The sequence below is a fragment of the Bombina bombina genome, chromosome 11, assembly GCF_027579735.1.
Source record: "Bombina bombina isolate aBomBom1 chromosome 11, aBomBom1.pri, whole genome shotgun sequence".
NCBI lineage: Eukaryota > Metazoa > Chordata > Amphibia > Anura > Bombinatoridae > Bombina > Bombina bombina.
The window spans coordinates 24,430,953-24,458,478 of NC_069509.1; the positions used below are offsets into that span (position 1 = coordinate 24,430,953).

Sequence of the window (27,526 nt, forward strand, 5' to 3'; positions counted from 1 at the left end):
TTCTTACGTCACTCCAGATGTTCTGCACACAAGTGCGGCACAATCTGACTACTTTTGCTAGTTATCAAAAAACTAGCAGGTACGCTCGGCACTTTTCCGGCCCAGCGTACCTGGTTTTCAATCCGCCACCCTGGAGGCGGCGGATCCCATAGGAATCAATGGGAGTCTGACCATAGGGAAAGTACAAGTTCGCTGCTGCCAGACATCCCATTGATTCCTATGGGAGCTGTCTACACCTAACACCCTAACATGTACCCCGAGTCTAAACACCCCTAATCTGCCCCCCCCTACACCGCCGCAACTAAATAAATATATTACCCCCTAAACCGCCGCTCCCGGATCCCACCGCCACTATAATAAATATGTTAACCCCTAAACCGCCGCTCCCGGAGCCCACCGCAAGCTTTATACATATTAACCCCTAAACCGCCGCTCTCGGAGCCCACCGCAAGCTTTATACATATTAACCCCTAAACCGCCGCTCCCGGAGCCCACCGCAAGCTTTATACATATTAACCCCTAAACCACCGCTCCCGGAGCCCACCGCAAGCTACTCTATACATATTAACCCCTAAACCGCCGCTCCCGGAGCCCACCGCAAGCTACTCTATACATATTAACCCCTAAACCGCCGCTCCCGGACACCGCCGCAACCTACATTATACCTAGTAACCCCTATCCTGCCCCCCCTATACCGCCGCCCTCTATAATAAAGTTATTAACCCCTAATCTGCCCCCCCTACACCGTCGCCACCTATAATACATTTATTAACCCCTATCCTGCCCCCCACTACACCGCCGCCACTGTAATAAAATTATTAACCCCTAAACCTAAGTGTAACACTAACCCTAACACCCCCCTAACTTAAATATTAATTAAATAAATCTAAATAATATTTCTATTATTAACTAAATGAATCCTATTTAAAACTAAATACTTACCTATAAAATAAACCCTAATATACCTACAATATAAATAATAATTATATTGTAGCTATCTTAGGATTTATTTTTATTTTACAGGCAAATTTCAATTTATTTTAACTAGGTACAATAGCTATTAAATAGTTATTAACTATTTAATAGCTACCTATTTAAAATAAAGAGAAATTTACCTGTAAAATAAAAACTAACCTAAGTTACAATTACACCTAACACTACACTATACTTTAATAAATTTTTCCTATTTAAAACTAAATACTTACCTGTAAAATAAACCCTAAGATAGCTACAATGTAATTAATAATTACATTGTAGCTATTTTAGGATTTATATTTATTTTACAGGTAACTTTGTATTTATTTTAGCTAGTTAGAATAGTTATTAAATAGTTATTAACTATTTAATAACTACCTAGCTAAAAGAAATACAAAATTACCTGTAAAATAAATCCTAACCTAAGTTACAATTAAACCTAACACTACACTATCATTAAATTAATTAAATTAATTAACTACAAATAACTACAAACTAACGACGAATGAAGGCTCCTTTAAGGGACGTCATCCAAGATGGCGTCCCTTCAATTCCGATTGGCTGATAGGATTCTATCAGCCAATCGGAATTAAGGTAGGAAAAATCTGATTGGCTGATTGAATCAGCCAATCAGATTGAGATCGCATTCTATTGGCTGATCGGAACAGCCAATAGAATGCGATCTCAATCTGATTGGCTGATTCAATCAGCCAATCAGATTTTTCTACCTTAATTCCGATTGGCTGATAGAATCCTATCAGCCAATCGGAATTGAAGGGACGCCATCTTGGATGACGTCCCTTAAAGGAGCCTTCATTAGTCGTTAGTCCGTCGGGGAAGAAGGATGTTCCGCGTCGGCGGGATGAAGATGGATCCTGAAGCAAGAAGATTGAAGACCCCGCTTGGAAGATGACATCGCCCGGATGGAAGATGATCTTCAGCGCCGCTTGGAAGATGACATCGCCCCGGATTTAAGACTTCTTCAGCGCCGCTTGGAGGATCACTTCATCGGATGGAAGACTTCTTCAGTGCCCCTTGGAGGATCACTTCTGGCGCTCCGGATCTCCTCTTCAGTTCCATCGGTGGCTCGGCTGAGTGAAGACGACTCAAGGTAGGATGATCTTCAGGGGATTAGTGTTAGGTTATTTTAAGGGGGGTTTGGGTTAGATTAGGGGTATGTGGGTGGTGGGTTTTAATGTTGGGGGGGTTGTATTTTTCTTTTACAGGCAAAAGAGCAGTTTTCTTTGGGGCATGCCCCACAAAAGGCCCTTTTAAGGGCTGGTAAGGTAAAAGAGCTTTGAACTTTTTTAATGTAGAATAGGGTAGGGAATTTTTTTATTTTGGGGGGCTTTGTTATTTTATTAGGGGGCTTAGATTAGGTGTAATTAGCTTAAAATTGTTGCAATATTTTTTAAATGTTTGTAACTTATGTTTTCTATTTTTTGTAACTTAGCTTTTTTTATTTTTTGTACTTTAGTTAGTTTATGTAATTGTATTTAATTGTAGTTATTTGTAGTTAATTAATTTAATTAATTTAATGATAGTGTAGTGTTAGGTTTAATTGTAACTTAGGTTAGGATTTATTTTACAGGTAATTTTGTATTTCTTTTAGCTAGGTAGTTATTAAATAGTTAATAACTATTTAATAACTATTCTAACTAGCTAAAATAAATACAAAGTTACCTGTAAAATAAATATAAATCCTAAAATAGCTACAATGTAATTATTAATTACATTGTAGCTATCTTAGGGTTTATTTTACAGGTAAGTATTTAGTTTTAAATAGGAAACATTTATTAAAGTATAGTGTAGTGTTAGGTGTAATTGTAACTTAGGTTAGTTTTTATTTTACAGGTAATTTTCTCTTTATTTTAGCTAGGTAAGCTATTAAATAGTTAATAACTATTTAATAGCTATTGTATCTAGTTAAAATAAATTGAAAGTTACCTATAAAATAAAAATAAATCCTAAAATAGCTACAATATAATTATTATTTATATTGTAGGTATATTAGGGTTTATTTTATAGGTAAGTATTTAGTTTTAAATAGGATTCATTTAGTTAATAATAGAAATATTATTTAGATTTATTTAATTAATATTTAAGTTAGGGGGGGTGTTAGGGTTAGTGTTAGACTTAGATTTAGGGGTTAATAAATTTATTACAGTGGCGGCGGTGTAGTGGGGGGCAGGATAGGGGTTAATAAATGTATTATAGGTGGCGACGGTGTAGGGGGGCAGATTAGGGGTTAATAAATTTAATATAGGTTGCGGCAGGGTCCGGGAGCGGCGGTTTAGGGGTTAATAAATTTATAAGTGTTGCGGCTGGGTCTAGGAGCAGCGGTTTAGGGGTTAATACATTTATAATAGTTGCGGCGGGGTCTAGGAGCGGCGGTTTAGGGGTTAGTAACTTTATTTAGTTGCGGGGGGCTCCGGGAGCGCCGGTATAGGGGGTAAAACAGTGTAGTTTACTGTGAGTGCTTAGTGACAGGCTAGCAATAAAGCTGTCAAAAAGCCGAAGAGCAGCTAGATCGGATAAGTGATAACTCTCACAGTCCGCTGCTCATTGCCCCGTACTTGGTGCGCGGCTTTTTGACAGATTTATTGATAACTTAGACGTATTTTTTCAGGTCCGCGGCGGCGAAGGTAGGCGAGCTTAGGCGGGCGTATTGAACCGGCGAAGGCAGGAAAGTTGACACGATGATAACTACCCCCCATAGGCTTTAATTTCCCCTCTTAGTACTGTATTTGCAATTTCCTAGAAAGTTTCTATTCTATTAGAGTAATTCACATTAAAACTACGATAAACAATCTACTTTCCAGTTAACCAGTTTTCAAAGTGAAAACTGTCTAAGAGATATTTTGGGGGGTGGAATCTGGACATATTTCTTGATGCACATTTAAATTGAATTACTAAGGATATAATTGCATGATCTGAAATGTATATATTTTAGTTTCTAGACCACAAATACTATCTGAGATCAGAAATCAATTGTTGATAATGATTTATAGGTTTTAGATTTGCATGTAAAGAATCGGAGATCCAGATTTTGGATTCACCATTTATTCCTGAACCTCAAGCTTTAACAAAATAGTTGGAGAATGTTAGATTCTCTGGTCTTACAATTTGTCTGTCTAGGCCGTAATTGATCAAATTGTGGGGATAGTGTCATATTAAATTCACTAGCAACTGTTAGGTTTTTCCCAAAATAGCTTAATAGTCTAAGTTTCAAACATCCCAAAATGTATTCTCCAAAGTATTAAGCCCGTAGACGTTGCATAGACATCACATATAGTACCTCCCATCCAAGCCAAGCTTGTGTGGCTGAGATCAGAAATCAATTGTTGATAATGATTTATAGGTTTTAGATTTGCATGTAAAGAATCGGAGATCCAGATTTTGGATTCACTATTTATTCCTGAACCTCAAGCTTTAACAAAATAGTTGGAGAATGTTAGATTCTCTGGTCTTACAATTTGTCTGTCTAGGCCGTAATTGATCAAATTGTGGGGATAGTGTCATATTAAATTCACTAGCAACTGTTAGGTTTTTCCCAAAATAGCTTAATAGTCTAAGTTTCAAACATCCCAAAATGTATTCTCCAAAGTATTAAGCCCGTAGACGTTGCATAGACATCACATATAGTACCTCCCATCCAAGCCAAGCTTGTGTGGCAAAATATTATAATGCAGATTCTTAATAATTAAAAGCACAACCTCTCTTTTCCTTTTCACGCATGGAATAGCAAAACCATCCCCAACTCATTTACATTTGAGTTTCAAAATTTCTTGAGCACTAAGAAGTGTTTCTTGTAAAAATGTTTTATGAGGTTTATAGATTCAATTACCATCCACTGTTTCAATATTAGTTCCCTTTTGATTGGGGATATTACACCACCTACATTTCAGGAAAGGGCATTAAAAAATATTTCATAGTTAAAGGGCCACTGTAAGTAAATATTTTCTATGCCTGTTTCTAACTAACTACCCCAAATACGCATTTTATCAATAGCATTTCATTAACATATCTCTATCGTATATCAGAAATCTTGTCTGCAAATTTAATTGTTTTCCAAACCCACTCCGTGGGTATCCTTTGCTCTGTACCAATCCATTTACAATACCTAGGTTTCAAAATGGCGCTTTAAACACAAAGTTATTGGTTTAAGTATTTTGAACACGCAGTGCTGAAAATAGTGGGCAGGATAACGTAACATCATCGGCGAATAAAAGATATAACTTTTAGAACGTTATGAAACTTTGTTTTGGAGAAAATATAGGTCAGTAGGTTTTAATTGCGGGGATGAGGGAGGGAGAGAGAGAGAGAAAAAAAGAAGAAAACATTTAATTTCTCTATCCATATTTAAAAAGATAAAAAGTAACAAGTATTCCTCATAGATTACAAAAATAATAATAATCAAAAAACATTTATTTTAAGTATTCCTGAGCTTCCTTTGCATTATTTAAAGTAAAAGTATCTCCATTCTTCTCAATTATAATTGTAGCAGGGTAGAACAATCTGGAGTTAATATTGAGCTTAATTAGCTTAGTACAATAAGGAGCCATTTCTCTCCTTTTAGATAAAGTCTCACTTGAGAAAACATGAAAAACTAATATTTTATTCTTCTCTACCATAAGGGGACTTGATTTCCTATAGTGCCTCAACAGATTCATTTTATCTTGGAAATTCATATATTTTATCATCACAGGCCTTACATAAACCACCTGCATAAGTACTAGGTGGTCCAATTCTATCGGTCGTCTCAACCAAAAGAGGGAAATTCTGATTCGACATACCTAATAATTGTGAAAATTGTAATTATTCAAATAATAACAAACCCTGAAACTCCTTAGTCTCTGGTAAACCAACTAGTTTAAGACTATTATGATGAGCCCGATCTTCTAACTCTTCGACTCTAATCTGCAGAGAATTCATTTTATTAATACAAAGTTTAACTATATGATTTTGCGAGTTGACTATAGCCTCTAAATAAGAAACTCTGGTCTCAACTTCAGTAATTACTCAAGCTTACTATCAAAGTAGTAGTCAAACTATTAAGTTCTTTTTTAAGAGCATCAAATTGAGGCATAAATTAACTCAGAAAGCTAATTAACCAGTAATTGGGAATCTGAGTTTAAATGAGAAGAAAGTGATACATCATTAGTAACCTCTATACTAGAGTCTCTACCTCGAGATTTCTTACCTTTCTGTTTGATGATTTAGATTTGACGTTCAAGACAAACTTTTCCATATGTGAAAAATTGTTTTACACGTAGCAAGTCCAAATATATTGTGATACAATCTATGTGACAGAAATATTATAATTATCAACAGAGTAGAAAGTTTAAAAGGGTGAAAACACTGTGGGGCCTATCTATCAGTCTCCGAATGGAGCATGATGGCCCGTGTTTCTGGCGAGTCCTCAGACTCGCCAGAAACAGCAGTAATGAAGCAGCCGTCTAAAGACCGCTGCTCCATAACCCTGTCCGCCTGCTCTGAGCAGGTGGACAGGCATCGCCGCAATTCAACCCGATCGAGTACGATCGGGTTGATTAACACCTCCCTACTGGAGTCAGCAGGGGGCGTCGTCTTGCGGACCTGATCTGACAGTGCGGATCAGGTCTGCAAGACCTTTCATAAATAGAGGCCCATACATTAAAGTAGAATATACCTTATTTTTATGTAGGTGAAAAAATTGTGAAAAGTAAATCCATTTTTTCCCCTCCTTATACACACACAATATATATGTATATACAGTATATATAGTCTGTATAAGGAGAACCTATGCAAAATATACAAAATTTCAATGAGCACAAGTAACGAGAGCGATTTTTACTCATCTCAAGTGGCGTATGAAGAGAAAAAGACAGCAGTATTGTATCTCAAAGAAAAGATCTTTCAAACAGAAAGAGGGAGGAGAGAGGTAGAATCCCAAAAAAGGCCGTTTCTATATCGAAATGAGAAGAACAAAAATGCTTTGTATAAACAGTTATTAGCTTTGTAGGTGAAAATACTTTCTCCTAACTTGAGAAATCTTTATGTACACTTATAATTTTCATACAAGACTGGAAGTCCCGCATCTCAGTGCATTTGGAACTTTCTATAATAAATATTGAACATCTCTCATAATTAAATGGTCTGTTCCTCTTACGGAAGATTTACCTTCACAAATTGAACTTTTTTTTAGATATTACTTGCCAACAAACAAAACAGAGTCGCAGTAAACCTTATAGAGAGGTGGATTTATCACCAGCAGATGCTTTAGTAATGTTATGGACAATAACTCAATAGGTATGTGTCATGTTACAGTGAGACAGACAGGACTGGTAGGTTTCCAGAGAGATAAACAGAAAAATACAGAAAAAATTAGCAAGGTAGTACACTCCTCTACCTTAAAAACTCAAGCCACCACCACCAGACAGACATACAGTCATGCAGGAAAAGGATAACGTTACCACATCTTAAAGGCAGTTAAATCCATAGGAAATTGTAGATCCTCTTAAGGATATGAAGATATTCCTTTGCCAGGTATTTAAATATAAGGCATACCAGTGACTGTGTATATTTTACTTCACAAAACCCTCCTAGAAGGAAGCACACACTAAACGTTTTTCCAACCACCTTGTAAAAATTACAAGACATTTAAAGCCAAAGGTAGGAATAACAAATAGGCTGTGTCTACTTGCAATTAACAGATCATTCTAATGTGTCTGGAACCTTTGCTCCCACCCCGTGAGGCCACCTGTCTGGTTCAGACACCTCTGGGTCAAAACAGGTTTACACCTACCAACAGGGACTGCAAAAGGATCCTCTCCTTAGTGATCTCCGTAGCACACCCTAATCTGAGCAGGTACCCTTGAGAGTATAGTCAACATATCTCTTGCACCCATGCGCCTGTGTCCCTGTCTCCTCATATGCAGCTACCTTCCATGTGTAGAGAGTGGCCCAAGCGATTGAGACTGTCAGCTGAGTGGTACTTCCATAGTCTGCCCCTGTTTGAGACTATTTGTCTGGGCTTTTGGTATAACCAAAGCAACGGCTCATGGCAGAGTGGGTTAGAGTAGTTGGTTTTCCCTTCTAAGCATAGGGTGCAAAACCAGCAAGTAACACGCTAACTCTCCCAACTGGAAGTCATCACAGCCTTTTCAATATGTTAGAGAAAAAGGTTAGTTTGGTCTGATTTTTGAATGACTGAGCACTGTGTTTTTCTTAGTATCTTCTGTTTCAATATATTTAAAGCCAAACTCCAATAACGACCTGAGATAAAGTGTTATGTTACAGAGGGACAAGGATAAGTACTTCTGATAAAGCCTATCAGGGAGGTCTGTGACAAACAAAATGTACATCTGCTAGAATTAGTAACGTCACTAAATTGTTAAATGTCTAATATTTTAGTGTTTTGGAAAAAGGTATTTCTTTCATGCAATATTTACAATTTAATTTTTTTTAACAGATATGATTATTATTATCGGGTTAGCAGCACAGAAAACTGAAGGTTAAATGAATTTTATAGACCAAAACACCCTATATAGTTAAATATGTCCTTGTTTAAATACGCCCAGATTTAATGCACTTATTTAGCACAGTGATTTGCTTCATTTACACTACCCAGAGCTGATCACAGAGGATACTAACGCGCTGATTGCTCTGTATGCGCCGTACACAAGCGTGTCTGTTTTTTAATCATGGTTTGTTCACCTTTGGAAATATTGTTATTCCTTTTATGCATAATATCTCTAAGATCCTATCTTCATTCCGGCCAATCGCAAAGCTTCTTTATTAACTATGTTGCATTTCTGTCCAATCACAAAATACAGCATGTCACTTCCACATTAATTTATTCAATCACAAACTGTCTTATAATCCACAAATCAAACTAACTACAAGTAGAAAACCCTGTATCCAAATGTCTTGGGACCAGAAAAGAATTGGATTTTGAATATTTGCATCTGTAAAATGAAACAGTTTAGAGAGGGAATATTGTAGGTCATTTAGATGTCATAATACAGCTTATACATGCAATATAAAGGTAGTTTTATAGAATTTTTAATACTTTTGTATATATTGAACCCTCAGACAGATAGTACAGTACTGTAACCAGAAAGGTATAAGTTGTTGTTTTAAATAAATATAGACTATTATTTGCATTTTTGAATACAACAACCAAACCAAAAGCACAGGGGCCCAACTTGGAGAGAAATTTTAGTTCAGACTTCATAAAGGCTGAACTAACTGATTTTTTTTTTAAGAAAAAGGGGCGGAACTCTCCAGCACTGTGAGATCTCTTTCCTTTTTGTATGTGAAGCAGAGACAAGCCCAGTGCAATATAGCACTGCATGATATGAGAGTTTTGTTACACTTACACTTTGTGCTTTGTATTTTATGTTACTATACATTTCAGATTGGGTCATTTCAGTATTAAACGATACAACACAAGGGTCTATGTGCAATAAAATATTGTAGCTCTTTAACTAATTGACTCAAGTACAAATCAAAAGTTAAAAGAAAAGAAATGCTATTAGATTCCAATTGTACAAGTTCCTCCACTTCAGTGAGTTCTTTCCCTGTAAAGTCAGCACTATAATTTCTCTCCAAACTAGAAAATGTTTGATTGTCTGGCCCATAGAAAGTAATGACGTTCTCTGGGAAACTGAAGCTGTCTGTTTTTGAGCTTTCATTTTTTTTAATAAAAGACATGCAAAGTGCATTCTTATTTGTAAAAGATACAAATAAATATACAGAAGTATGAGACTAATTTGTGAAAGTTACACAGAAACTGTGAAGGCATAGAGGCCTATTTAACAATGACCAAATGGCCAATGATGCCCCTTTTTCCGTGCGAACCTTCAGCAGTTAGGAAGCAGCAGAGGCGGCGAATGGACAGCAATCAACCCGATCAGATACGATCGGGTTGATTGACACCCCCTGCTAGCTTCCGATTGGCTGCAAATCTGCAGGGGGCGGCATTGCACAAGTAGTTCACCAGAACTGCACTAGGCTTGTCTCTCCTTCACATACAGAAATGCCGGGAACGCCCCTTGAAAACGTTAAGCAAAATCTGCCTTTTGAATATTTCACTAGGGATTGCACAGTGCTGGAGGATCATTTTAGATCTTCTCACATGAGCAGAGAGGTTTCGAGTATCAGGGCCAGGCAGAGAAGAATGTGACCTACAGGCAGGAAAAAGAATCATTTTTGATCATTTTCTTTTTTTAAAATATTTATACAATTTTGGAATTCTGTAACTGTATAAACTGTTTAAAGATACACAAGGTGCACACACAGCTGTCCCACCACAACTCCCTTTACCAACATTACTAACAATACAGTAAATTAGCCTCAAATGTCATTGACCCAAAAGTCCATTTCTTAGTAAAAAATGTTTTTTATTTCTTTTAGCAAATTGAGATAATTGAATTGAATGAATTCTCAGACAGTAACCCGTTGTTATTTTTTTTTTTTCAGTTCTTTCTGGATCCATAAACGTAAGTCTCTGTTAACATCTACTTAAAAACTGTTTCTGTCATTCATTTTGGATCACAACTTGTTGTGGTAAATTGTCTCTTGTCATACTTAGCTATAAGAGATCAGCCTCTCAGCCATAGGCCATGCGGCTCAAGAGCAGAACACAGCCAGTGATTGGTGGTTCACACAAGAGCCATTCCGGATTGGCTGATTGATAGTTTCCTGTTCAGGATCTGCATTGCATGTGGCTCCCGAGCTGGACTGTAGCTATGTTTTTAACCTTTATTTCGGTTTAAAGACCTATGTAGGATCCATTTTGCAAAAATTAAATTGACTAATAAATTAGGAATTAGGTCATTTTAAAGGGCTCAGTGTCCCTTTAAGGTAATAAAATGATATGAAAGGTGATAAATAAATTATATTTTGTATTTCATGCCATGTACAAGCCAGTGTAACTCAGTGAGAAGGAGGATTTAGAAAACACTGAAGCCGGTGATATTGGAAGATAAATTAAGTGGTGGCGTTGGGGCAGGGGACTTGAAAAGAATAGCTAACTTGTAACAAAATATATAACATCTCAGGGGCTTTTTTTTTCCTAATTGTTTAGCAACTTAAATTAATTTTTATTTTCTAATTGTGTAATCTTTTGCAATGTTTTCTAACAGTGTTTTATTTTATTGTTTTCTAAACTATTCCAATTTATTGGTAAAGCCGCTTTTCGTATTACAAAACACAGTCAAATGAGAGAACTATACGGCAGCAAAATATATTTAGAGATAAAAAAGAATGATTAAATATATACGAATAAGGGATATCACAGGATTTTCAAGCGCATTATTTTAAGCATTTTCACAGAACGTAATGGAAATAGTTTCAGAATTGGTAATGACTGCCTGATGTGTTTGATGCAGGTTTTTACTTAAAGGGACCGTAAACACCTTGAGATTTTTATATAAAATGTTTAGTTATATCTTAATCATTTACTTTACTTTGGCTTGGAAAATTAAGCAATTTCTAATTCTCCGAAAATGAAACGCGGCCTGATGACTGTAGAATTAACTCTGCTACGTGTCTCTCACTGTTCAAATACAAAACAAATTCACCAGGGAAACAGGGACCTGTTAGACGGCCACTTGTGTGTTCTTTTAACATGCAAGCAGAGCACGTGCAAGGACATATTGGGGAAAAAACTATTTAGTTAGAAAAAAACTACATGCTAAAAAGCTGTTGGGGTTGAATCAGTGAGAAAACATTTTTATCTTTAATAAATATATTAAATGAAGTTAATTTTATCATTTTTATAATTTTCAGAGTCATTAACGTTAACATTTTTTTTTTTTTAAAGTTACTACCACTATTATTATTATTACTATACTTTATTTATGAAGCACCAACATATTCCACAGCGCTGTCCATGGATAAAATTAATTTAAATAAAACAATAATATTAAACTTGTAAGAGACAAGACAAAATTTACAAACACATACAGGAGGAATTTATTCCTGCAGTACCTTTTCACTCAGCTGTTCTAAAGTTATTTTTAGCTTTTAGCTAACACCCACTCTCTTGCGCGCACACCATGACATATTCTCATTAGCGCAAACCCAACATGTGATTATGAATACTGTATTTCATATTCCAATGTTCTTTAACATATTTGTTTGTAATATGTGCATACCTGATCGCATACTGTAATATGCGCCAACATGATCGCATACTGTAATAAGCGCATACCGGATCACATATTGTAATATTATTATACTTTATTTATGAAGCGCCAACATATTCTGCAGCGCTGTCCATGGGTACAGTTCATTTAGATAAAACAATGATATAAAACTTGTAAGAGACAGTACAACATTTTACAAGCACATACAGGAGGAATTGAGGGCCCTATTCCCGTGTGGAACTTACAATCTAGAAGGGTAGGAGGTTTAGTAACAGGACGTGAGGACTGCAAGATTGAGAAAGATGTTAATACAGAGTTAGATGAGGGAAATGTTAGGTAAGTGAAATGAATTTATTATTTAGTTGGGTGGTAGGTTTCTCTGAACAGAAAAGTCTTCAGGGAGCATTTAAAGGAAGAAAGATTAGGGCAAAGCCTGACAGCACGAGGGAGAGTGTTCCAGAGGGTAGGTGCTGCACGACAGAAGTCCTGCAGTCTAGCATGAGAAGAGGTGATAGTCGCGGATGCAAGGAGCAGGTCATTGTTGGATCTTAGTGGGCGGGCTGGAGTATACTTGTTGATTAGAGAGGATAGGTAGTGGGGAGTGGCGTTGGTGAGAGCTTTGTATGCAAGGCTGAGAATCGTATATTTAATTCTACTGTGAGAGGGGAGACAATGAAGGAACTCGCAGAGAGGTGCAGCAGATACAGAGCGACGGGAAAGGTGCATTAGCCTGGCAGAGGCCTTTAGGATGGAATGAAGGGGGAGAGTTGGGAAAGAGGAAGGCCAGTAAGTAGATTATTGCAGTAGTCAAGTCGGGAGATAACAAGGGAGTGGATTATTTGCTTTGTGGTGTTAGCGCTCAGAAAATGGCAAATCTTGGAAATATTGCATAGGTGGTTGCGTCAGGATGAAGAAAGCGATTGGATGTGGGAGACAAAGGATAGATTTGAGTCAAGTGTAACTCTGAGGCAGTGGACTTGGGGCGATGGGGAGATGGTGATGCCGTTGACACGGATAGAAAAGTCAGAAGTTGGCATAGAGCTTGAGGGGGGATTAGAAGGAGCTCAGTCTTGGACATGTTAATCTTTAGGTGGTGAGAGGCCATCCAGGAAGAAATACCAGATAAGCAGTCGCTGACATAAGAAAAAACAGAGGGAGAGAGAGCAGGGGTGGAGAGGTAGATCTGGGTGTCATCAGCATATAGATGTGATATTTGAAGCCATAACTGGTGATAAGTTTACCCAGTGAAGAAGAATAAATGGAGAAGAGTAGAGGACCCAGAACAGATCATTGAGGTACTCCAACAGACAGAGGCATCGGAGAGGAGGAGTCACCAGCAAATGACTCAGACAAAGATCTGTTAGAAAGATAAGAGTGAATCCAAAAAAGAGCAGTGTCACAGAGGCCAAAGGAGCTAAGCGTCTGTAGGAGGAGGGGGTGGTCATCTCTGTCAAAGGCAGCTGAGAGGTCAAGTAAGATGAGTATAGAGTAATGGTCATTACTTTTAGCAGAAATATGCGCAAACATAATCATATACTGTAATATGCGCAAACATAATCATATACTGTAATATGCGCAAACATGATCATATACTGTAATATGCGCAAACATAATCATATACTGTAATATGCGCAAACATGATCATATACTGTAATATGCGCAAACATGATCATATACTGTAATATGCGCAAACATGATCATATACTGTAATATGTGCAAACATGATCATATACTGTAATATGCGCAAACATGATCATATACTGTAATATGCGCAAACATGATCATATACTGTAATATGCGCAAACATGATCATATACTGTAATATGCGCAAACATGATCATATACTGTAATATGTGCAAACATGATCATATACTGTAATATGTACAAACATGATCATATACTGTAATATGTGCAAACATGATCATATACTGTAATATGTACAAACATGATCATATACTGTAATATGTACAAACATGATCATATACTGTAATATGTACAAACATGATCATATACTGTAATATGTACAAACATGATCATATACTGTAATATGTACAAACATGATCATATACTGTAATATGTACAAACATGATCATATACTGTAATATGTGCAAACATGATCATATACTGTAATATGTACAAACATGATCATATACTGTAATATGTACAAACATGATCATATACTGTAATATGTACAAACATGATCATATACTGTAATATGTACAAACATGATCATATACTGTAATATGTACAAACATGATCATATACTGTAATATGCGCAAACATGATCATATACTGTAATATGTACAAACATGATCATATACTGTAATATGTGCAAACATGATCATATACTGTAATATGTACAAACATGATCATATACTGTAATATGTACAAACATGATCATATACTGTAAAATGTACAAACATGATCATATACTGTTATATGCACAAACATGATCATATACTGTAATATGCACAAACATGATCATATACTGTAATATGCACAAACATGATCATATACTGTTATATGCACAAACATGATCATATACTGTTATATGCACAAACATGATCATATACTGTAATATGTACAAACATGATCATATACTGTAATATGTACAAACATGATCATATACTGTAATATGTACAAACATGATCATATACTGTAATATGTGCAAACATGATCATATACTGTAATATGTACAAACATGATCATATACTGTAATATGTGCAAACATGATCATATACTGTAATATGTACAAACATGATCATATACTGTAATATGTGCAAACATAATCATATACTATAATATGTGCAAACATGATCATATACTGTAATATGTGCAAACATGATCATATACTGTAATATGTACAAACATGATCATATACTGTAATATGTACAAACATGATCATATACTGTAATATGTGCAAACATGATCATATACTGTAATATGTGCAAACATGATCATATACTGTAATATGCGCAAACATGATCATATACTGTAATATGCGCAAACATGATCATATACTGTAATATGTACAAACATGATCATATACTGTAATATGTGCAAACATGATCATATACTGTAATATGTACAAACATGATCATATACTGTAATATGTACAAACATGATCATATACTGTAATATGTACAAACATGATCATATACTGTAATATGTACAAACATGATCATATACTGTAATATGTACAAACATGATCATATACTGTAATATGTGCAAACATGATCATATACTGTAATATGCGCAAACATGATCATATACTGTAATATGTGCAAACATGATCATATACTGTAATATGTGCAAACATGATCATATACTGTAATATGTGCAAACATGATCATATACTGTAATATGTACAAACATGATCATATACTGTAATATGTACAAACATGATCATATACTGTAAAATGTACAAACATGATCATATACTGTAATATGTACAAACATGATCATATACTGTAATATGCGCAAACATGATCATATACTGTAATATGCACAAACATGATCATATACTGTAATATGTACAAACATGATCATATACTGTACTATGTGCAAACATGATCATATTCTGTAATATGTGCAAACATGATCATATACTGTAATATGTACAAACATGATCATATACTGTAATATGTACAAACATGATCATATACTGTAATATGTACAAACATGATCATATACTGTAATATGTACAAACATGATCATATACTGTAATATGTGCAAACATGATCATATACTGTAATATGTGCAAACATGATCATATACTGTAATATGTACAAACATGATCATATACTGTAATATGTACAAACATGATCATATACTGTAAAATGTACAAACATGATCATATACTGTAATATGCGCAAACATGATCATATACTGTAATATGCACAAACATGATCATATACTGTAATATGCACAAACATGATCATATACTGTAATATGTGCAAACATGATCATATACTGTAATATGCGCAAACATGATCATATACTGTAATATGCACAAACATGATCATATACTGTAATATGTACAAACATGATCATATACTGTACTATGTGCAAACATGATCATATACTGTAATATGTACAAACATGATCATATACTGTAATATGTGCAAACATGATCATATACTGTAATATGTACAAACATGATCATATACTGTAATATGTACAAACATGATCATATACTGTAATATGTGCAAACATGATCATATACTGTAATATGTACAAACATGATCATATACTGTAATATGTGCAAACATGATCATATACTGTAATATGTACAAACATGATCATATACTGTAATATGTGCAAACCTGATCATATACTGTAATATGTACAAACATGATCATATACTGTACTATGTGCAAACATGATCATATACTGTAATATGTACAAACATGATCATATATTGTAATTATGTACAAACATGATCATATACTGTAATATGTACAAACATGATCATATACTGTAATATGTACAAACATGATCATATATTGTAATTATGTACAAACATGATCATATACTGTAATATGTACAAACATGATCATATACTGTAATATGTGCAAACATGATCATATACTGTAATATGCGCAAACATGATCATATACTGTAATATGTGCAAACATGATCATATACTGTAATATGTACAAACATGATCATATACTGTAATATGTACAAACATGATCATATACTGTAATATGTACAAACATGATCATATACTGTAATATGTACAAACATGATCATATACTGTAATATGTGCAAACATGATCATATACTGTAATATGCGCAAACATGATCATATACTGTAATATGTACAAACATGATCATATACTGTAATATGTACAAACATGATCATATACTGTAATATGTACAAACATGATCATATACTGTAATATGTACAAACATGATCATATTCTGTAATATGTGCAAACATGATCATATACTGTAATATGTACAAACATGATCATATACTGTAATATGTACAAACATGATCATATACTGTAATATGTACAAACATGATCATATTCTGTAATATGTACAAACATGATCATATTCTGTAATATGTGCAAACATGATCATATACTGTAATATGCGTAAACAATCATATACTGTAATATGTGCAAACATGATCATATACTGTAATATGTGCAAACATGATCATATACTGTACTATGTACAAACATGATCATATACTGTAATATGTACAAACATGATCATATACTGTAATATGTACAAACATGATCATATACTGTACTATGTACAAACATGATCATTTACTGTAATATGTACAAACATGATCATATTCTGTAATATGCGCAAACATGATCATATACTGTAATATGTGCAAACATGATCATATTCTGTAATATGTGCAAACATGATCATATACTGTAATATGCGTAAACAATCATATACTGTAATATGTGCAAACATGATCATATACTGTAATATGTGCAAACATGATCATATACTGTAATATGTGCAAACATGATCATATACTGTAATATGTGCAAACATGATCATATACTGTAATATGTGCAAACATGATCATATACTGTAATATGTACAAACATGATCATATACTGTAATATGTACAAACATGATCATATTCTGTAATATGTGCAAACATGATCATATACTGTAATATGCGCAAACATGATCATATACTGTAATATGTGCAAACATGATCATATACTGTAATATGTGCAAACATGATCATATACTGTAATATGCACAAACATGATCATATACTGTAATATGCACAAACATGATCATATACTGTAATATGCACAAACATGATCATATACTGTAATATGCACAAACATGATCATATTCTGTAATATGCACAAACATGATCATATACTGTAATATGCACAAACATGATCATATACTGTAATATGCACAAACATGATCATATACTGTAATATGTGCAAACATGATCATACTGCGCAAACATGATCATATACTGTAATATGTGCAAACATGATCATATACTGTAATATGTGCAAACATGATCATACTGCGCAAACATGATCATATACTGTAATATGTGCAAACATGATCATATACTGTAATATGTGCAAACATGATCATATACTGTAATATGCACAAACATGATCATATACTGTAATATGTGCAAACATGATCATATACTGTAATATGTGCAAACATGATCATATACTGTACTATGTACAAACATGATCATATATTGTTATATGTATACATAAATATGAATGTATTTATATGTGTATATATGTCTGTAAATATATATACACATACAGTACATATACATCATTAGACATGTATATGTACTGTGTATCTCTATGTTAAAGCCTTTTGCAGTTATTTTTCTAACACCCGAGATCTGATATCTTTGAGCTCTTATAACTTTTTAATGCAATATTTCACTCAACTTGTAATATGAGCGCAATTAAAATGGGTTGCGAAAACTTAATATTGCTTGTGCAAAAACATTTGTGCCTCACTTGTAATCTAGCCCATTGTATTTAAACATCAGCTTCAGTTCATTTTCTGCGAGGCACCCACACAAATGATATGTTGTTTTTGTTTCCAGCAAACCAAGCAATTTAAGAAAATAACTGTAGTTTACAGAAACACCATAATATGGGAAAAAGTAATTGCAAAGTATTTATGTGTAATTTGCTGTAGTTTATATGGTAAGCAGCATGGAATTAGTTCATTCTTACTTACTTAATCCTTTCCCGATATTAGGACATTCCATGCCACCCAACGAAGCTGGGCTTTAGCGGCGTTAGTAAGGCATGGAACGCCCTAGCCATTTGGCTGTACTGAAGCCATCGGCGCATCCTGAATGGGATCGGGACCTGGTTGGCATGAATAGAATTGTAGGCTGGCCCCCCCCGACCCAATCCCATCACTGAAATCTAGCGATCGCCTGCACAATCGCGTGATTTCCATTTGTTTACATAGGAATGTTGTTCCAATGTAGACAAATTAAACCCGTCAGGAAAGGCTTTAAAGAGCACTATATTGCTCAACATTTAGGATCAGTTCACGCCCCAAAATAAATAAATACTAGATATTATTTTATCATTTTGCAGACAATCAGTAAATCAAACTATCTAAAAATATAAATGTTAGATAAGTCTTAAACTAACCAAAATTCTGTTTTCATAGAAGGATGACTCATTTATGCTCGCCCTCTCTAAGCTCACTTGAAGTATTAAAAAAATACTTTGTTAAAGGGACATAAAATGAGGTGACAATGTCACACTATATAAAAAGCACATTTTTAACTATAAACATAATACTGAAAAGATTTGCTGGATTTGATACCTTAGAAGGTGTCACTGGGCTGTCTGCTGCGCGTACCACTGAGCTTCCTCCCACCACTTATTGCTGTATAATCTATGGTTTTATATAACAGTGCGCCTGCAGCCAATCTCTGGTTAGTACAGGAGTATTTGGAAGGGTAGGGAAAGTGCCAGAGACGCAGAGACAGCACAGTTGTGTATTCAGAGCTATCAAATGCAGCAAGGGAACAATTTGTTTTGTCTAACGTAATATTTATTAATGTTTCTAAAGTGCTTTTGTGATTTTATATCCGTTTAAGTTCTAAACATAGGATTTGCAAAGCATCACCTTGGGCTAAAACCAGAATGTGTGTGGGCAGGCTCTGTGCTTATTATTAACCAGATCTGTCTTTTTTATATTTCTTTGAAAGCTGACAGATAAACCTGAACCTCCTATACCGGGAAAGGGAGTCACCCCGACCCCCCCTAAAAGACAGGTAAACACAGGAAAGGTAATAGTTACATGGGTAGATGCAGCATTTCATTATAACAATATGGGCCAGATTACAAGCGGAGCGCCTAATATCGCTATCATGAAAGCGATATTTGTGCTCCACTGTGTAATACCAGCGCATGCTAACGTGCGCTGGTATTACAGGTGAACAGCAATGCGAATGTGAGCTCACGTTCACATTGCTGGGAAGTATTACGCTCATGAGAGCATGCTTCCGTAGTCTCCTATGGGAGCCTCGTTCTGATTGCGTCGATGGCAGCATTTGTAAATATATATGTTAATGCTTATATACATAAATATTTATATGTTAATATGTGTATATTCACATATTAACCCATAAATATATATAAGCATATACATATATATTTACTGGGAACACACAATGTAACAAATATTCAAACAGATGAAAACAGCATCAATCTGTGAGTAGGTGCACGTACCTAGGTCCTGCCAGTGACTTCAAATAATGTCCAATCCACAAATAGAACAGCACCATCCAAGAGGTAAGTTAAAAGTTTATCTTTATTGGGACATCACCAAACACAGCACAATAACACAACGTTTCGGTCAGGTGACCTTAATCATGTGGTATAAAAACAAGACATTAAACCACTCCTTATATACCCACCTTGGGGGAGGTGTTAATTACCTTTGCAGGTGTATTTTTAAACATTCTATTTCAGAATCAGAACTGTTTGGCACCATCTAGTGGTTAAAAGAGGTCATTATCAATCTCACAAAAACACTTGGAAAAATCACAGAAAGGAAGGACAGCTATATATACAAACATCTATTTCTTTAAATGTTAAACAGACATAAAGATATATATTTATCAAAGGATAATATCCATATGGATTATACACACTCTTGGAAAAATGACAAGTTTACTCAAAGGAAATATCTTCTCTGTAATTAACATCAATTAGAATTTGCTTATATTGTAATATTCCAGTCTATCTCTTTATTCATTCCATATGGAATAAGGGATTGCAAAGTATAAATCCAAAAAGTCTCTCTACTTTTTAGCAATTTCTGTCTATTACCCCCTCTTCTAGGTCTCTTAACTTGCTCAATAATTTGAAATCTCAATTGAGAAATACTGTGCCCAGCAATCAAAAAATTATTTGAAACAGGTGGCTTCTTTAATGCCACAATGTATGTTAGACTTATGTTCATTTATTCTATCTCTTATTCTCCTAGTCGACTCTCCTATGTAAATTTTAGAACAAGGACATTTTATTAAATAAATGATGTAATCAGAGTTGCAAGTAAAGAAGCCTGGTATTTTATATTTCCTTCCATTAAGGGGGTGAAGAAAACTATCTCCTCTGATGATATTATTACAATTACAGCAATTGAGACAGGGGAAACAACCTAGTTTAGGAGTGGATAACACTGTTTGAACTTGTCTCTTATTTGAACCTATATCAGCTTTTATTAATGAGTCTTTGATGTTTTTACATCGCCTGTATGCAGGCATTGGTGTCTCTTGAAAATCCATAACATTAGCATTCAGATACCTAGGGCGCGATCCGATATCGATCGCAGTTTGCGGCGCAAGCGAGGGAACCGGCGTCGCCCGCAGTTTCAGCTCGCAACTCGAGCTATCCCATATAAGTCGCCGTCAGATGCTAACGTGCCGCAAGTCTCACAAACCAGCGATGTCCAGAAATCTGCGTAAGTACAAATTTCTGGCGTCGCCAGTGACTTGCGGCACGTTAGAAACTGCCGGCGCCTATAAAACCTGACTAAAGTCTAAATCACCCGCACTGTCTAACACGCCTCCCTAACATAGCCCGACACGTCTAACACGCCTCCCTAACATAGCCCGACACGTCTAACCCTCTATCCGCTATCCCCCCTCACTAGCCTAACAATAAAATATGTATTAACCCCTAAACCGCCGCTCCCAGAGCCCGCCGCTACCTAATAAAGTTATTAACCCCTAAACCGCCGCCAGCTATATTAAATATATAACCCCCTAAAGTGAGCCCCTAACACCGCCGCCATCTACCTTACCTACCCCCTAAAGTGAGCCCCTAACACCGCCGCCATCTACCTTACCTACCCCCTAAAGTGAGCCCCTAACACCGCCGCCATCTACCTTACCTACCCCCTAAAGTGAGCCCCTAACACCGCCGCCATCTACCTTACCTACCCCCTAAAGTGAGCCCCTAACACCGCCGCCATCTACCTTACCTATCCCCTAAAGTGAGCCCCTACCCCGCCGCTATTTTAAAATTATTAACCCCTAATCTAATCCCCCTACCCCGCCGCCATCTATATTAAATTATTTAACCCCTAAAATACTAAACTATCCCTACCACTAAACCTAAGTCTAACCCTACAAATAGCCCTGAAAAGGGCTTTTTGCGTGGCATTGCCCCAAAGTAACAGCTCTTTTGCCAGCCCTTAAAAGGGCTTTTTGCGGGGCATGCCCCAAAGTAACAGCTCTTTTGCCAGCCCTTAAAAGGGCTTTTGGCGGGGCTTTGTCACAAAGTAAACTGCTCTTTTGCCTACAATCTACATCCCCCTACACCGCGGCCACCTATAATAAATGTATTAACCCCTAATCTAATCCCCCTACACCGCCGCCAGCTATATTAACTATATTAACCCTAATTATATTAGGGTTAATATAGTTATATTATATATATTAACTATATTAACCCTAATTATACTAGGGTTCATATAGTTAATATCGTTATTATAATTATATATATATTAAGTATAATAACCCTATCTAACTCTAACACCCTAACTAAACTCTTATTAAAATAAATCTAATATTAATATTATTAATTAAAATATTCCTATTTAAATCTAAATACTTACCTATAAAATAAACCCTAAGATAGCTACAATATAATTAATAATTACATTGTAGCTATGTTAGGGTTAATATTTATTTTACAGGTAAATTGTTAATTATTTTAACTAGGTATAATAGCTATTAAATAGTAATTAACTATTTAATATCTACCTAGTTAAAATAATTACCCAATTACCTGTAAAATAAATCCTAACCTAAGTTACAAATACACCTACACTATCAATAAATTAAATAAACTACAAACATCTATCTAAAAATACAATTAAATTAACTAAACTAAATTACAAAAAAAAAAAAACACTAAATTACAAAAAATAAAAAAAGATTACAAGATTTTTAAGCTAATTACACCTATTCTAAGCCCCCTAATAAAATAATAAACCCCCAAAATAAAAAAAATTCCCTGCCCTATTCTAAATTAAAATAAGCTCTTTACCTTACCAGCCCTTAAAAGGGCCTTTTGTGGGGCATGCCCCAAAGAAAACAGCTCTTTTGCATACAAATACAATACCCCCCCCCCCCCCATTACAACCCACCACCCACATACCCCTATTCTAAAACCACCCAAACCCCCCTTAAAAAAGCCTAACACTACCCCCCTGAAGATCTCCCTACCTTGTCTTCACCACACCGGGCCGAACTCCTGATCCGATCCGGGCGATGTCTTCCTCCAAGCGGCAAAGAAGAATTCTTCCTCCGGCGACGTCTTCCTCCAAGCGGCAGCAAAGTCTTCATTCTTCCGGCGGCATCTTCAATCTTCTTTCTTCGCTCCGCCGCCGCGGAGCATCCATCCAGGCCGACGACTGAACGACGAATGAGGTATCTTTAAATGACGTCATCCAAGATGGCGTCCGCCGAATTCCGATTGGCTGATAGGATTCTATCAGCCAATCGGAATTAAGTTAGAAAAATCTGATTGGCTGATTGAATCAGCCAATCAGATTCAAGTTCAATCCGATTGGCTGATCCAATCAGCCAATCAGATTGAGCTCGCATTCTATTGGCTGATCGGAACAGCCAATAGAATGCGAGCTCAATCTGATTGGCTGATTGGATCAGCCAATCGGATTGAACTTGAATCTGATTGGCTGATTCAATCAGCCAATCAGATTTTTCTAACTTAATTCCGATTGGCTGATAGAATCCTATCAGCCAATCGGAATTCGGCGGACGCCATCTTGGATGACGTCATTTAAAGATACCTCATTCGTCGTTCAGTCGTCGGCCTGGATGGATGCTCCGCGGCGGCGGAGCGAAGAAAGAAGATTGAAGATGCCGCCGGAAGAATGAAGACTTTGCTGCCGCTTGGAGGAAGACGTCGCCGGAGGAAGAATTCTTCTTTGCCGCTTGGAGGAAGACATCGCCGGAGGAAGAATTCTTCTTTGCCGCTTGGAGGAAGACATCGCCCGGATCGGATCAGGAGTTCGGCCCGGTGTGGTGAAGACAAGGTAGGGAGATCTTCAGGGGGGTAGTGTTAGGCTTTTTTAAGGGGGGTTTGGGTGGTTTTAGAATAGGGGTATGTGGGTGGTGGGTTGTAATGGGGGGGGGGGTATTGTATTTGTATGCAAAAGAGCTGTTTTCTTTGGGGCATGCCCCACAAAAGGCCCTTTTAAGGGCTGGTAAGGTAAAGAGCTTATTTTAATTTAGAATAGGGCAGGGAATTTTTTTTATTCTGGGGGTTTATTATTTTATTAGGGGGCTTAGAATAGGTGTAATTAGCTTAAAAATCTTGTAATCTTTTTTTATTTTTTGTAATTTAGTGTTTGTTTTTTTTGTAATTTAGTTTAGTTAATTTAATTGTATTTTTAGATAGATGTTTGTAGTTTATTTAATTTATTGATAGTGTAGGTGTATTTGTAACTTAGGTTAGGATTTATTTTACAGGTAATTGGGTAATTATTTTAACTAGGTAGATATTAAATAGTTAATTACTATTTAATAGCTATTATACCTAGTTAAAATAATTAACAATTTACCTGTAAAATAAATATTAACCCTAACATAGCTACAATGTAATTATTAATTATATTGTAGCTATCTTAGGGTTTATTTTATAGGTAAGTATTTAGATTTAAATAGGAATATTTTAGTTTATAAATGAATTAGATTAATTTAATATAAATTTAGTTAGGGGTAGATAGAGTTAATATAGTTAATATAAATACTATAGTAACTATATTAACTATATAAACCCTAATATAATTAGGGTTAATATAGTTAATATATATAATGTAATAACTATATTAACAATAATATACTTAGGGTTAATATAGATAACATAGCTGGCGGCGGGGTAGGTAGATTAAATTAGGGGTTAATACTTTTTATATAGGTGGCGGCGGTGTAAGGGGTTCTAATTAGGGGATAGATAAGGTAGATGGCGGCGGTTTTAGGGGCTCACAGTAGGGGGTTAGTTTATGTAGATGGCGGCGGGGTCCGGGAGCGGCGGTTTAGGGGTTAATAACTTTATTAGGGATTTCGGGGGGGGGGGGGATCGCGGTTGACAGGTAGATAGACATTGCGCATGCGTTAGGTGTTAGGTTTATTTTAGCAGCCAGTTTAGGGAGTTACGGGGCTCCAATAGTCAGCGTAAGGCTTCTTACGGCTCCTTTTTGTGGCGAGGTGAAAATGGAGTAAGTTTTCTCCATTTTCGCCACGTAAGTCCTTACGCTGCATATTGGATACCAAACTGCGCTGGTTTGGTATACCTGCCTATAGCCCAAAAAACTACGGGCGACGGCAGAAATATACGCGCGTAACTTTTAGGTTACGCCGTATATAGGATACCAAATCAGCGTAAATATTGGCGTCGCCGGCTTTTGCGGGCGACGATTTATATCGGATCGACCCCCTAATAATAGGCCAATGTTTTTTAATGACCTTATTGATCCTATTACTTAAAGGGTTAAATCTAGAGACAAAAATCATACGTTTGTTTTTATTCTTCTCTTGTCTCTTGATTTTATTGTATTCCCCTTTAAGGATGGTTTGCCTAGGAATATCATCTACCTCTTTTATATAACGTTCAATCAAGGGCTTTGGATAACCCCTCTGTAGAAATAGATTGCCCATTTCTCTTAGTCTAGTGTGAGCTAGCTGGTCATCTGAAACAATTTTTTTCACCTGTAATAACTGGCTTTTGGGGAGACTATTAATCAGAGGTAGGTAATGTGCACTTTCATATTTCAATAGATTGTTCCTATCGCTATCCTTCCTATATAAATCAACTTTTAATTCTCTACCACTCTTTTGAATTGTAGTATCAAGAAAATCTATTCCAAGAATATGGATTGTGTTGGTTTAGATATATAGATGATATCTTTGGCATATGGGGGGGGTGACATTGGCTCATTGCAGTCCTTTGTAGCTGACCTCAATATCTCCACTAGATACATTAAGTTAAAATTGGTATGTAGCGAGGTTTCTATAGATTTTCTTGATACTACAATTCAAAAGAGTGGTAGAGAATTAAAAGTTGATTTATATAGGAAGGATAGCGATAGGAACAATCTATTGAAATATGAAAGTGCACATTACCTACCTCTGATTAATAGTCTCCCCAAAAGCCAGTTATTACGGGTGAAAAAAATTGTTTCAGATGACCAGCTAGCTCACACTAGACTAAGAGAAATGGGCAATCTATTTCTACAGAGGGGTTATCGAAAGCCCTTGATTGAACGTTATATAAAAGAGGTAGATGATATTCCTAGGCAAACCATCCTTAAAGGGGAATACAATAAAATCAAGAGACAAGAGAAGAATAAAAACAAACGTATGATTTTTGTCTCTAGATTTAACCCTTTAAGTAATAGGATCAATAAGGTCATTAAAAAACATTGGCCTATTATTAAGTATCTGAATCCTAATGTTATGGATTTTCAAGAGACACCAATGCCTGCATACAGGCGATGTAAAAACATCAAAGACTCATTAATAAAAGCTGATATAGGTTCAAATAAGAGACAAGTTCAAACAGTGTTATCCACTCCTAAACTAGGTTGTTTCCCCTGTCTCAATTGCTGTAATTGTAATAATATCATCAGAGGAGATAGTTTTCTTCACCCCCTTAATGGAAGGAAATATAAAATACCAGGCTTCTTTACTTGCAACTCTGATTACATCATTTATTTAATAAAATGTCCTTGTTCTAAAATTTACATAGGAGAGTCGACTAGGAGAATAAGAGATAGAATAAATGAACATAAGTCTAACATACATTGTGGCATTAAAGAAGCCACCTGTTTCAAATCATATTTTGATTGCTGGGCACAGTATTTCTCAATTGAGATTTCAAATTATTGAGCAAGTTAAGAGACCTAGAAGAGGGGGTAATAGACAGAAATTGCTAAAAAGTAGAGAGACTTTTTGGATTTATACTTTGCAATCCCTTATTCCATATGGAATGAATAAAGAGATAGACTGGAATATTACAATATAAGCAAATTCTAATTGATGTTAATTACAGAGAAGATATTTCCTTTGAGTAAACTTGTCATTTTTCCAAGAGTGTGTATAATCCATATGGATATTATCCTTTGATAAATATATATCTTTATGTCTGTATAACATTTAAAGAAATAGATGTTTGTATATATAGCTGTCCTTCCTTTCTGTGATTTTTCCAAGTGTTTTTGTGAGATTGATAATGACCTCTTTTAACCACTAGATGGTGCCAAACAGTTCTGATTCTGAAATAGAATGTTTAAAAATACACCTGCAAAGGTAATTAACACCTCCCCCAAGGTGGGTATATAAGGAGTGGTTTAATGTCTTGTTTTTATAC

At 35.6% G+C, this 27,526-nt stretch overlaps 1 protein-coding gene across 1 annotated transcript in view; it reads left to right on the forward strand.

The window, feature by feature from the left end:
• LOC128642440 (uncharacterized) overlaps positions 1-27,526 on the forward strand; it is a 67,333-nt gene that overhangs the window by 16,535 nt on the left and 23,272 nt on the right. The window contains exon 4 of the mRNA XM_053695206.1: positions 10,441-10,460. Within this exon, the coding sequence (XP_053551181.1) occupies positions 10,441-10,460 (20 nt within the window). The remainder of the gene's footprint in view (positions 1-10,440; positions 10,461-27,526) is intronic.